This window comes from Boleophthalmus pectinirostris, unplaced genomic scaffold, assembly GCF_026225935.1.
Source record: "Boleophthalmus pectinirostris isolate CB_2022bp ecotype Guang Dong unplaced genomic scaffold, ASM2622593v1 HiC_scaffold_10, whole genome shotgun sequence".
In the NCBI taxonomy this organism is placed as follows: domain Eukaryota; kingdom Metazoa; phylum Chordata; class Actinopteri; order Gobiiformes; family Gobiidae; genus Boleophthalmus; species Boleophthalmus pectinirostris.
This window is the reverse complement of record NW_026570971.1, coordinates 16,758,394-16,773,403: the sequence shown is the minus strand read 5'-3', so window position 1 is coordinate 16,773,403 and position 15,010 is coordinate 16,758,394. Positions and strand designations below refer to the sequence as shown.

At 42.0% G+C, this 15,010-nt stretch overlaps 1 protein-coding gene across 1 annotated transcript in view; it reads left to right on the top strand.

The window, feature by feature from the left end:
- The window catches only part of arid1b (AT rich interactive domain 1B (SWI1-like)), a 162,882-nt gene that overhangs the window by 113,309 nt on the left and 34,563 nt on the right, over nucleotides 1–15,010 (top strand). Inside the window, 2 exon segments of the mRNA XM_055161103.1 lie at nucleotides 2,855–3,149; nucleotides 14,424–14,510. Of these exon segments, the coding sequence (XP_055017078.1) occupies nucleotides 2,855–3,149; nucleotides 14,424–14,510 (382 nt within the window).

The window sequence follows — 15,010 nt, the reverse complement described above, 5'->3', positions numbered from 1 at the left end:
CAAAGACTTGAGAACATAGCCATATGGATGTGCAGTTGTTCGGCACTTATTATCATAGATTTAGTCTGTGTTTACAAATGACATGCCATAACTACTATAATATTGTTAAGCTTTAACACTCTTTAATTTCATATAACGTTGCTACATTTTGGCTCAGGCCTCACAGCTGTGCTCAAGTACGTGTATAATCCAAATGAGCCTAACAGCCTCTAAACGAATTACTGGTACACATTTTCCCAGCCCTAAACTGCCACTGGAAAAGCTGGCAACAGCACCCAATTAGTTGGAATGCAATTATTCCCATCCATTCACACAATTAGCCTGTGGGTTAACAACCTAGCTTTGCACTAGGCTAGCTTCTGGTGTTTTGGAAGAGGCATCGTCATGGTTACCGGACTCTTATGTCCCACCATGTCAAATGCCATGCGCCCTAGTGGAGGTTTGGTCAAAAATAACACTCAAGTCTATTGGTGGTTGCGGAGCATTACATCATTCAGCTGTGTTGTCTGGCTGATGTGATTGGCTGAGACAACGAGTGGTACCAGGGTGAGGGGAAAAGAGAGAAGCGTCAGACGGAACCAATGCCCCATGTGTTGAGCAGAGCAGAGGAGATAATGCCAGGCGACAGACTGGCAGGCTGGCAGAGCGGGTGGGCACTCACAGTGGCATGAAGCAAAACAAAAGCTTTGTGTGTCAGTGTGGGGATCGCATTAACCAAAACAAGCAGCCATGGAGCGGCTGCCACAATAACTCTTGTCTGTTCCAGCGGCTGAGCCCACATAGATGGGACGAGATGGGAGCGCCTGTCTCACTCTTGTGATGTAACATTGTGCTAGAATAATGAGAAAAGCTGCAGTGTTTGCCTCCTGCTGACATGGAAATGACAGGGCTGTAGAAACTGAAATCAAATCTATTCCTTAAAGTTACGATGGAGGGTTGACAGACAAACCATATACTATATTATTTGTAGTGCATTCTGTTTGCTTTTCTACAGAATGTTATGATGTAACATACTAGTGTGGCAGCCCTCAGAAAGTAAACAAAAATGCCTTGGTGAAATGTGTTCTTTCTACAGTAAATCTAAGCCTGTACACCAGTTGTCTAGGCTCAGGTGTGACTGCAGGGGTCAGGTTTGGAGTAGCAGGTGGGAGCATGTGGCCCACTCTGCCCATAGTCCCAGGTCACTCACAGGTGATTTCCCCAGTTCTGTGCAGCTGTGGCACAGGCTCCAGTCTGTGTGTGTGAGTGTGTGTTCAAATGTGTGTCACTTGTAGTTAAGCTCTCACATCCCATCAAGTCATATCTGCTCTGCTCTTACTCCACTTTTACCTCTCCCCTGTTCCCTCACACACTCCCCCCAACTCTCCTTTGTGCTGTCAGTTCTCTGTCAGCTGGATTTGGTGGGGAATCCCTGGAATCAATTGAAAAAGGGGGAACCCGTTAACGCAGTCTGAAAAGTGCACACTTCTCACGCACCACGGGGAATGAACACGGTAATGTGAGCTCACCCTGGTCTGAATGGAGGCCTATTACAATTCATTTTCACAACCCCAGCCTCTGTACAGGGCTTTCTGCTCCTGTGGGCAGCGTCTGTGGCCTACCAGTATAATGATGAAAGATAATGATTACGCACTAGTAATACCCTTCATCTTTCTGTTAAGGTGGGAAAAATATAAAAATGTATATGTATACCATCACAAGTTGTTTTTTAAATATTTAAAATAAGAATTTTGAGTCATATATATTTTTGTCAATATCACCTATGTTTGAGGATAAATTTGTCTTTTTTGAATTACGTCTTAAAGGGCCCAGATTGCACTATTTTGAGTTTGATTTTGAATTTCCCTCACAATTTTCATTCACACATTTAACACACAAAGCCCACATGTTTAGGCTTCTCTTAAACAGTAAACACTCTATTCTCTCTTCTTGTGATGTCATGTGGTAATACAGGAATTGACAGTCTTTACTGAACAAAAGCTAAAAGGTAGCTGTTAGCATGAAAACTACCACTTCATGACATCAGGAGGTGGAATAGAGCATTTTGAGCTTTAGAGATGTAGTAGTAGTGGGCATGGTATGCTGGGGTACACCATCCATCCACTTCTGCCGACATGAGATATAAAAGATTTACAAATATAAAATAGTTACTACTTAAATGTCAAACCGAAGCTATTGGCAATGGTGAAAACAACCTGCATAGGCTCATGATATCTGAAGTACTGTCCAGTGACCAAGAGTTGTCCTCGTTTAGACCTGGTTTAGACCTGGTTTAGTTCTGGTTTAGACCTGGTTTAGACCTGGTTTAGTCCTGGTTTAGTCCTGGTTCAGTGCTGGGCACATGTGTAGCCTGTGATTTATGTCCTGTAGGTGATTATGAATGGGTTAATGTTAATAACATGATTCCGCATCATTTTGAGTAAAAAAAACATTAAATATTATTGATTTTTACTGGGCTTGTGCCTTTATGTTTGTACTAAAAGTGTGTAAATAAATAAATATAATAAATCTATAATCTATAACAAATCTATATGACATCTGTGTGTATTTCGGCATGTCAAGTTATGTGTACGGCTTTTGGGGTGAAGGTGAATGGGGGTGAGGGGAATCACGTACCCCCACTGAAAAAAATCCCCACTACACCACTGCTCACAAGAATCAATTTTGCATAATATAGGACTTTTAAGCACCCATTCAATCACACACACACACACACACAACACATACATCAGCACAATGTCAGTATGCATTTATCAATTCAGCAACCTTCTGATTAGTTTGCAATTAACTAAGATACTGCCACCCCACTCTCTTTTACTGTAGTTAACTAAACAGCCCTGTCTTTGTGTTTCAGGATCTATCTGGCTCCATCGATGACCTCCCCACTGGGACAGAGGCGGGCGTGGGCTCAGCCAGTGCTGCCAGTTCTTCCAGCAGCAGTAGTAGCCAAGGGGAGCAGGGAGGTGTCAGTGCCCAGGGACAGTCTCCCTTCTCCCCCCATGCCTCGCCTCACCTTCCCAACCAGAGGAGTGGCCCCTCACCCTCCCCGGTGGGCTCCCCGGCTGGCTCCACACAGTCCCAGCAGTCCCGCACCGGCTCTGGGCCCATCTCTCCCGCCAGCGCTCCCTCTGCTAACAACACTGGAGCAGGTAAGCATGCCATCAGTCCTCAGCCTGTGATAAAAACAACACAAATCACAAAGAACATTAGAACGCTCCGAGCCACACTCCTCTCCTGCCTATATCCTGCACTACTGTGTCGGATTCCCTGGGAAATCTGCAAAATGACTTTACAGCTTAAAGGGAAATTGCTTTGTGCCACCAAACAAGGGCTTCTGTTTGAGAGCAAATGAGAACACAGGCAAATCTCCCAGATGGTTATGTCACGTCAGTTCTATTGCTTTTGACAGCGGTAACAACAGCAGCTGGGACATTAGAGACGCTTTCGGGGTCAGCTTTTACTAAACAAACCTGGAAGCATCATTGGCCAGTGTGCTGGGTAAAAGCACTGTTTTTTATACCTATAGTTGTGCTTGACCTTTCCATTTCTACAGCCATTTAGAGGCTTTGGCCTGCTTTCATTTGTTTTTGAATATGTGCAATTTAAGAGACCTTTTGAAAGGGCAGGGGACCGACCTCGATGTAATTGTGTATTTATACTGTTTTTCTTTACACTACAGACTCTTATATGTCTTTATCTTATGTATGTGGCAGAGAGATATTTCACATGCAAGGAAAGTGCAGTTTTACTTTTGATTGGTGTTTTATAATTTATTTTTAATTATGTTTGGAAGGCTCTTTTTCTTTACTTTTTCTTTTCTTTTTTTGTTGTTGTATAGCAATGTATTAGGTTAAGTTGTTTCCAATGGCGTTTCTTTCTTTCTTTCAGTCACTTGTTATTATAGTTGATAGTGTAAGGGAACTGCTGTGCTCATTTACCAAACCAGAACATATAATTTCAACATCCTGAAGCATAAAAGTCCCAACTATCTCTTTTCCTATCTGCAACACAGGACATAATCCAGCCCGATCAATTTCCCTTCATTTGAACAGAGGATTAGCCTGGGACTACACTGCTGCAAATCCCAAATCATATCAATCTAGTGTCTAGACTCTGATATCTCTTTCTGTATTTCTGATCCTTATTCTCACCGCTCAAGATTTTACACCTCGGCACTTCATCAGAAATGACTCATTCATTTTCCTCATGCATTTTTTTGTGCTCGCATAGTCGGGATTTGTTAAGCCTTTGATCAAGCCATGTAGTAGAATGTCCCTACATGACAGTGGATTCTATTAAGTCTATCTCCCTGCTTCCTGACAAACTGAAAAACTGGCATATTTGAGGGAGAATATTTCCTCTTCATTTTCAATCGCTAATGAATTGAGACAGGCAGGTATTTGGACAGCCTCCCATCAGATTTGAAGCCCTATCGAAGTCATAGCAGGAGGAACACGACACCAGCCCGATTATCACACAATGCACTCTGTCCGTCTGTCTCCCGGGGCCAGAGGAGAGCACATTACAATTTAGATAAACACTCAGCATTAGTAACTGTGTGCTATGTGTGCATGTGTGGGTGCTGCTGTCACTCCTCTCCTCTAGTTGGCAGTGTGTCTGACCAGCGCATCAGAATGTCTCAGACCTGCCACTCACGTTGATGCGAGGGGGGCAAAGTGTCTGGAGCCCAATCCCCCCGCGCCATGCACCCCTCCTCCCCCGTCCTCTCCCCTCCTCTCCCCTCCGTCACCTCCAAGCCGCGCGCTACAGTGATTGACGCTAATGAAAAACTGGGACAGCGGTTTTCCAGGAATCCGTGCCAAGAATCACAACCCGGGATCCCAAATTAGACAGCGAAGATAGGGGCATAAAGTCATTGCTGGAGTATGATTAATAAGAAGATATTTAAAAATATATTCCCCATGCCAAATAAATGGTGATTAAGTATAGAGTAGTAACATCTGGTGAGTTTTAGTGGCTTTTCTACAATCAGTTTGAATTAGATGGAAGAGCCAGCAGTCCAGCTAAGACAGCGGAGGACTAATAGGGTTAGCACACATCTCATTATTGACACTTTGGCAGTTAAGTTAAAGTACTGAGATGTCACTATAGTTGTTTGGTTCAAGTTAACTCAAGAGACAAAAAAGCTAGTAGTGCACTATATGCAATGGAGACTGCCAAAACGGTGTAACTGACATGAACAGATTTGTGGCTAGTTTATCTGTATCTCTAAGATCATGGCCTAAATGGGATTGGTTCTGGTTTTCAGACTTCAGAAGATGGAGCTAAAGTTTTACTCTTCATTATTATCATCATTATCTTTTATTCAGTTCCAGACCTGACCACACATAAAAGTTTAAATGTTAAAATAGAGTATAGAGTAACAGTATCATTAAAAGGCATGAGCCTCAACAAATAAATAAACCAGAATAAACCAATAATTGGCCATAAAAGTTGGTGATTCATTCCAATACAGCTCAGTCTTGTCATATTACAACTAAACTTTTCTTCTTCCCACTCAAGTTTTTTCCGTCCTGCTCAAGTTTTCTTTTCCCACTCCTTTTTGGGCACATTTTGTGTTGTGGTTATTTTCATTTCTATCATGATTTCACCTATGTTATATGTTCCATTGTATAAGAATGTAAATCTGTACTTGCCCAAAATAAACACATAAATACAGATAATATTATATATAATATTATTGCGAAGAAAAAGTCCTTAAGATAAATACTAAGCCCAAAAATATATCATGTATTGAATGTATTGATAAGTCGTTATAGTAATTATCATGACTAGTAACGGACATACTGACCATATCAAAAAATTACAATATCATGAAAAAGTTCAATATTTTTCTCATTTCAGAAAGTCAAACCCATATATTATATAGCCTGATGACACATAGAGGGAAGCTTTCAAGCTAGGGGTGTAACGATATCCAAGTCTCACGATACGATATCATGATATGAACCTCACAGTACGTTATTTATTGAGATATCATGGGAAAGCTCATGATATAGTGGAGAGGCTCACAATTAGAGATGTAACAATATCCAAATCTCTATGTACGATACTTTCACGATATACATCTCACGGTACGATATTTATTGCGATATTTTGTGGAGGCTAAACAGCTATAACTGTTGACAAGAGTTATTCCAAAGAACTAAGACTTAAAAGTGCTTAGAACTGTTATTTCTTCAAGTTCCCTCTGTCTTTTTTTAGCTATTGCTGCACCATAACTCTTAATTTAAGCAAAGAGACTTGTAATTCAATATATTGTGATGGTCCACGATATTATTGTGTGACGATACGATATCACGATATTCATTTTATTGTTACATCTCTATTTCAAGCCTTTCTTTCTTGACATCTTGATGATTATGGCGTACAGATAATGAAAATCCAAAATTCTGTATAGGCTGGGACTTGGGACAGACCGATTTCATTAATCGGCTGCAAACAAGGGGGTGATGTGTTTTGCTCGAGGACACAAGGGCAGCACAAAGGAAATGATTGTTAGCTCCTCATGAACTCCATCTTCCCCACAATGATATACCTGCTGTAAAAAGCTTTGTGTCAAATTCACGAGACCCTTTACAGCAGAATTTTACTTATGATTGTCACTATATCTCTCCTATTCCTAGATAGGCCAGCGCTTGTCAGCCAGCATCACGTCTGCAGAGTGAAGGGATGTGTCATGTGGCGGAGCACTTGGGGGACGCGTTACCCTTGACAGCAGTCAGCGGAGAGAGCACTTTCATTATGTCATCCCTGGAAAATCTCAAATCACAACAGTCGGGTCCGGCGCTCACGCACATTCTCACTTATCTGTAAACAATTTCGTTCAGCCGTCCACCTGCTGTACACATGCACGCTCCAGATCACTCATATTGAATGGGAAAAGTGTTGTAGGTGAGGTTGGACTGACAGCCTGGCAGCCAATCATACATCCAAACTGGCTCACAAATGTATCTTGTCAGAGCCTGTGATTCCCTCCTTTTCTCCGCACTTTTCCTCGCGTCTTTCTCCCCCCGTCTCCGTCTCCCCGTGAAGCAAATCCAATACACTGTAACATTATCCGGGCCTCGCCTTGCTATTTGGATTCTCTCCCGGAGCCAAAAAGGCACACGCAGGGCCAAATTGATTTTCCTGTTGCGCTAGATTTGTGACAGTCGAGCAGAAATCGCATTGCTCAAACGCCAGCACTACCTCTCATATACACACAGCTGTTTATTCACACACACACCTCGTCCTCCTCCCAGTGTCTCCGAAGCAATTCCGAGCATCCTCCGAATATTTTTCTCTTTCCGCGAGACATAGGGGACAGGGCGGGGGACAGCCATTCATCTCTCAGCCGGACGGTGAAGCGGTGAAGGGAGCGCCGGAATACAAGATCCTGTCAGGGGCTGTGAGCTGTGGGGGAGAGGTGATCATCTGGTAAAGTGGATAAAGTTGGCTAAAGTTGTTGTGGAAGGTATTGGTTGTAAAATATTAGAAATACTTGGAGAACACAGGCCCCCACCAAAGTATTTATGTCTTTAGAGCCCAGATTCGAACTATATTTCACAGGCGTATACTCTATTTCTTGTGCCTTGAGTACTTAAACTCCACATTTGTAAATATCCACAAAAAACTTAAAAACTAAATTTACTGAATTGAATAAAATCTGGGCTTACTAAGTTGATTGTATGAACTTAACCATTCAATTTCCTGGACAAAAAAAAGCACTTCAGAAGAAAAGTGAGTTTTCTTAGCTTTTTGTGCCACTCAAAGTTTCTCATATTATTTTGAGTTTAATCTTATTATTTATTCATGTTATTTAATTACTCTGTATCATTATATCTTCCATTCAATTCAATTTTTACGTTTTTTTTTTCCAGCAGAACGCCTGTTTATATAGATGCGAATTTCCAAGGCCAGACACCAATTTTCCTCACAATGCGATTGCTAATTAACTCCAACTACATCCTTTCTCTCTCCCCCCTCAGCTGCAAGAACTCAACCTCCGCACCCCCCCACCCCTTTAGCACAGGGGTCCTCCGAGGTCCGGTTAGCCTACTCTCCTCCTTTCCCCATCTCTGAATATATTTTCTTCTGATTTCTTCTGAAGAGGTGATTGGAGCTGCTAGGCAAGCACTCCGGAGACTTTAAGAGCTGTTTATCTACACTGAGCGTCAAGTGCTTCCAGGGCCTGAGCGAGGACGCAGAGGTCAGGGCGAGAGAGGAGAAGGAGAAGGAGGAGGAGGAGAGATAGGAGGAGTGAGAGTCTCTGGCTAGTTTGGCCGCTCCAGGGTTGCTATACTCACTTTACATCTGCAACATTTGTCCTTTACGCTAACTGTCCCCAAGCAAACCCCCTAGTTTGCATGTTTTAATGTGTTTTTCTAAAGTTATGCTAATGATGCCAGCATAAAAGTCAGAGATGGGTTGTTGCTCATCTTCTGCACTCAGGGTCATAGGTCAAGCACAAACAAGTGGGAATGCTGTTGATGCTTTGACCTTAGATTAAGCTAGGCAGAATATTTTTGTAAGCATGCAGTTAGTGGACATGTAACAATGCCACAGGGAAGGCAAACTTGCACTTTTCACTGTTTTGGTTGTTGGTTGTTATGAGAAAGCTGCAGCAAAATGGTTGAAGGGTGGATAGATTTTATGCAAACGTGTTTTCCAGTGAGTTTTCTAGTCACCGCACTCCCTGAGAGGCTGCGTGGTGGGAACAGCGCCTCTGGCTGTCCCTGTCCCATCCTCTTTCTCATTATTTGAATCGTGCTCTCTCTCTTTCTCGCTCTCTTCTCTTTCCCCATGTGTCTCTCGTCCCCACCCCTCTCCGCTCTCTGTTTGCCTGTGCCTTATTCTTTTTGCTCAGAGCGCCGTTGCGGTACCCGGGCGTCCCACCGATGAACAAGACTGGATTTTTTTTTTTTCTCCCATCCACGTTTCTGCCTCTGTTATTTCTCCACGCTGCTCTTCTCCTCCAGCTCTCCTCCGTTCTCCTGCCCCCCTTTACCTCTCCCTCCCCCCTCTCTCTCCCCCCTGTACCATCCACAGCCCATCGCTCCCACATGCCGACGTCTCTGCTCTTCCTGATGGCTGCTCATGTTGGATGTGAAACAGCAAAATGCCCTCCCCGCAGGCATCGCCATCACAAAGTACACTGTCGGCCAAAAAACAGAAACAAGGAAAAAAGCCTTAGACTTGCAGTGTTAGCCATTTAGAGAGATCCCATTCTAACTGACGAGAAAACCCAAACTAGAGCACCGCGTGCAATTATTTCTCCTCCCCAACACCTATTCCCTTTCTTTCTCTCACTCCATCGCTTCCCCGCTTGCTGTTTTTTAGCTTAAGCTTGCAATTTTGCCTTACTTACACTTGCTACTCAGTGGTGGAAGTAATGAGGATCTAGGGAGAGGGCTTGTTTTGCGAGCCACTGCAGGCCCGCGCTTGTCCCCTACAGGGAGAGTTAACTGGCATTAGCCCCCGGCGCGGAGAGGCATTGACTCGCACCCATTGAGATCTAAACCAGCATTATTGGAGCCCGCTGTTTATCTGCCTCCTCCCCCTAAAGACATGCCAAGTGGGGGATATGAGCTGGTGCGTTTGTTGGCCGGAGCAGGTGTGTGCTTTTACAGCCTCAGGCCTGTATTAGGAGATGGTGCTGAAGCAGCCCTTTCTCATATTGTACACCGGCGCTTACCGGACTTTCCTCAATTTAACAAAACCGGCTCCTGCTACTCTGGTGGTGAGCTATAGTTGGACTTAGGACTTATGTATGCATGCACCAAGCTGATAGCTGGAGATAACAGTATAACAGTTCTATGGGCTCAGAATGCAGGAAATGTGGAGTGCAAGATTTATAAAAATAACAATTTAAAGTGACAGAACTGGTTATGTATTTAGTTTTAATATTTTCTCCTCACATCAAACCATCCTGTCCCCATGGACTCCTGCAGAACTTACTAACAACAGTCTAACAACAGTCTATACCTCTACAAACACGTTCTGAAATTCATGGGATTCTTGAATTGGTTTAGCAGTTCAGATTTCAGTTTTCTTAACTTAAAATGCTCTTGAATGTATATAAAACCATGCATTTTGTACAGCATATGGATTTAAAATTAATTGCTACACTAAATACATAATTCAGATATTTGGTCATAATCACGTAGCCAGGCTGGCGCCACCAAGTGCCTCCGCTCAATTTTATTTCTCTCCAGCGACTAGGTCAGGAATTGAAATATACTAGATGGTTTGCAAGAACCCCAGAACTGTGAGTCAGGGTGCCAGCTAATCAGCGAAGAGCCATACATTCTGTGTTGGCAAAGATTCCCAAGATCGAGGATTTAAAGCCAGAACAAAGAGAACGTTTGGTGAATTTTATCAAGGGGAAAGACGTTATTGCCCTTCTTCCCATGAGATTTGGGAAAAGCTTAATATACCAGTTAGCCCTGTCAACTGTGCATTACATATGTCACGACCAAATAGCAGTGATTAGTTAAATAAAAAAAGTACCTCCCTACCATCGAGCAAACGAATTCTAATGCTGTGAGGTCAAACGGTTTCCACAAAGTGAAACCTGCTGATGAATCAGGCTAACAATCAGGGACCCCTACTGAGAATATTGTTTCTTTGACCAGATCAAAGTTGGTTAATATGTAACTGAGCATCAACTAATCACTGAATTGTTGGGTTACATAAACTTGGGATACAAAAATACAACAGGTATCACAAACTTTTCACACATTATACATTATATTACATTATTATTATTACATTATGACATTATGAGGAGCCTGCAGAAAAGAGTTTCGGGGATGGATATTTGTAGTGTGTGTCTTTCTCTGGGGTGAAAGGTCAAGCTGCTGCTGTGATGCTAAGATGTATGAACTAATAGCACAACAAGAAGTTCATATTTATTCATATTAGTTCATAATTTTCTAGTGTATTTGTTTCATGTGCTTCTGTTCCCATAGCTGCTCTGTAACACAATTAGCAAATGGCACTGTTACCCGCAATGCAATGGCAGCAATTTACACCTTGCCTATCGCCCAGCTGGTTCCCCCCACACAGACACCCACTTTTACACATCACATTTTGACTTTGTTCAGCTCCGAGGTGTAATTCTTCCCTCCGCGGACAGGCCTTCAAACGGACTCATTCAGGCTGACACCGAAGACGGTGGAACGCACCTGCACAAATGTTTGTTTTTGAGAGCGCATTAGTCTGGAGAGATGAAAAGATCTAATAGCCACACTGATGGAGCTTTTAGAATGAACCAGACTCACGGAAGCCTGGGAGCAAGCAAGCAAGCAGGAGAGATTTTCAAACAAGGATGCACTTCAGAATGCAAGTCAAATCACTGTAATTTTCTCTTTGTGCAAAAAAAAACGGCACTTAGCGAGCACATCCATTTTCTACTTTTTCCCATGATACACAGCAGCGGGGCCACAAGTAATAAGAGTTCATTGCAATTTTTTTAGAAGATAATGCTGCCTACTAAAAAGCCAATACGCATTTTTAAATTTCTCTGACTGGCGAGGCAACCCGGAGTCCGCTTTGAAGAGACGCAGAGCTACTCTTTGAAGCGTTTTTCATCAGGGTTTCAAACGTGAGCGCTGGCGAAGTTCAAAGCTGAGGGAGAGCACTTGTAGCCATATTGCTGTTTTGTTTCAGGGTCTTGGCAATATTAAGCTTATAGCAGTCACTGTGTGTGTGAAATGCCAATGATGAAAAGTCGGCCTGAGTCAATAAAAGGCCTCTATTAATTGGAGATGAAAGGAAGAGGGATGGAGGGTGTGCATTAGAGGCAGGACAAAAATGTAAGAAGTTTGGGGGTATATTATTACACTGTGTTATAGCAGCAGGGAATATTTTTTGCTAAAGTAAGACTGCAAAACACACTTTTCAATTTGCTGCCATCTAATTCATGGTATAGAGTGTCATCATTAATTAAGGAACAAAAACACTGGCTCTGAATGAAACTGTAATCAAACTTAAAGGTGTGCTGTGTAACTTTTGTAGAGAGTCCATCACCTGCTTCCTGGAATGTTCCACAGTATCGCAGTACACTTATTTATCTCTACGGAGACAGGAGGTGACGCCACAGGGCCAGGTTACGTGTCAAATCTATGAAGAGGTGAGCCTACTCACAGTAAGAATGCAATTTTTTAAGTCAGTTTAAAAGAAGCATGTTATTCAGTAAATGGAAGATGGATATGTTTAACGCCATACATACATACATTCCAGACAAAGCAACAGCATTTCCATGGAGATGAGCAGGTGATGGACAGAAAAGTTACACAGTGCACCTTTAATGAGCTTAACTTCATGAACATATCAAATGTTCTCCACACATTTATTTGTTTGGTCTATTCAACTGGGGCAACGTACATTAATTAACACATAAGCTTTCTGTCTCAGGTTTGACTTACTATTCAAAACATGTACAAAAACGTGAGCACCCCCCGTGGAAGACCCTGGTATCCCCTTAGCCTCTTTAAGCAAAAATACTTCTATTACTGCCTTTAATTATTGCATGTTTATACTACATCTCACACAATTGAGAATATGGCTGTGCCTGTTGACAGTCTATCCAAACGCTTTGACTTTCAATAACTAATAATTAGACATGCCAACGTCCACATAATTTATTTGAATATAATTACTCAGAGACACCTCATTAAAACAATACTGAAAACAGGGTTGTATTTTTGGTGGCATTGTTTTGATAGCTGGTTTATTGGGAAGTCGATTACCAAGAAATTTGAAAAAGTAATTGGTAAAACTTGATGGCATTACAAATAATTTAATTATTATTTAATTTTAAATGTATTTGCATCTATCTTGTATTTAAAGCAGGTCTGACAACAAATTCTCTTCAGATGAGTTTACCATGTTGTATGCAGGTTATTGCAGAGGTATAATTGCTAAATACTAAAAACACACGTGTATCTAAGCATTTAGTGTTCAGGAACGGTTAAACACCTCATACTGTGTCAAAACAAGACCCAACTGCCCATGTGCGCTAATTAACAAGGATGAAATATTAAACAATCACTTTTTAATTGGAGCTGGTTTTTATATCACATATATTAGAAATATCGCTTGAAGTTCAGACTTGAACTTTCCATCTTGTAGAATATTTTTCGTAATCTTTTAAATTATACTAAGTCTAGTGAAACCACTGGCATTAAGATTCAGCAAACTAACGATCATTACCAAAAACGAGTTATGAATGTGGGATTGGTACAGAAGTGGTCCTGCTTTGAATCTGTGTGAGCCATAAGGAACATCTATGCAATGAAAAAGTGCAGAGTTTATAAGCTGCCATTTTTACATCAATCACAAGTTGGCTTTAAATTGTGTGATACTTATATTTTACCTTGACTTTAAAGTGCTGCTTAAGTTTGACATTGCTTTGAGTGGAATTCTTTCACCACTTCATCCAAACAGCTCCTTTTCTAGTGTTTTTGCACTCACACAGATCTCTCCTCTTGCTGCACATGCGGTGACAGACTAACTAATCGAATATTCCGCCTTTGAAGCCTCACTGCTGGCTCTATTCATGTGTGCGTTGGGGGGTCCTCCTTGCAAAATACTTGCTCCTTTTTGCCATTATGGGCTTCCTTGTGTGTTCACAAGTGTTTATTTACACTTTCTACTTGAGTACATTATTTGTGTGTTAGAGTGGGCGAATGGCTGGCTAGCTGTTTTGTTTATGCAGTTGTATTCAAAGCAATTAAGTTGACTTCACTGGATTTGTTTATGTGAAGAGGGTGCCACCTCCAGTCATGTGCTGCTTGGGCGAACTACCGACCAACACTTTATACTATGAATCATGTGAAGTGTCTTGTTGAATAAGAGGTTCTCATTCAGTCTGTATGAGGATGAAACAGTACAAATACTGGCTAGAGAAATGTCATAAAAATCAATATAACTTTTACAATGGGGTTAGATGTTGCTAAGTTGAATTTACTTGAGCTCTTAGAATATGTTAAATTGTTGTGGTTTTATTAATAACATGTTGATATATGTATTTTTTGGGTCTGCCTATTTGCAAGCTGTGAACTAACTGCTTTATATTAACAGACTTTTTCACATGCACACGCCTCAGAGTCGCCTTTGCATGCTAAACAAAGGGATCCCATCTCTCATTCCTTTGGGTCAAATCAATTTCACCACACTGCCATTGCCATTGTCCTAATCAGACTATGGACTCTCCATTGGATTTCAATGGGAAAGGCACAGTTCAAAGACTCACACAAGCATCTAATCAATGATCCTCAGATGGCTGTGCTTCCCTATAGGGTGCCTCCAGTGTTTGTGTACAGTGAGGAGTGACAGGGAAGCAAATGATATGTGCTTGGAGATGGCTGCTTGGCTTTGGAAGATAACCTCTGTGGCTTCTCCCTGTTGTTTTGCAGGTTCATCAATGACTGCACAGAGCACTGGGAATGGACCAGAGGGAGCTCATCCTCCGATCCCCCGTTCCCCCATGGCTCAGGACAGAGGTATGCTGCAGTAGGCTCTTTTTTTATTTCTATCTGTGGATACATCAAATATATAAAGAAAAGGTATACATATATGCATGTACATGTTTTGCATTAAAGGGAACATGTTATTAGAGCCCGACCGATATATTGGCTGGCCGATATTATCGGCCAATGTGGGCACCTGGAGACATATCGGCTATTGGCCGATATGCTTGCTGATATGTGCCGATATTTCACGTGGGCATGTTATACCTCCTTATAAAGTTTAGACTCTCTACATTATGTTCATTTAATCCAATTTACAGACAGATAAATGTCCTAATATGTGGCTCCGCATCAGTATTTATCTACGGTGTAATTTGTCTGTGTCTGTGTCCGTACTGTCCCTGAACACACCACCAGAGTGACGTTACTTCACTCGCGTGTGTTTGTTTACACCGGGAGCGGTGCGCAACACTGAGATTATATTCTTTTTCGGATAATCGGTTTGAGTCTGGATTAAAAGGACATTTATTAGT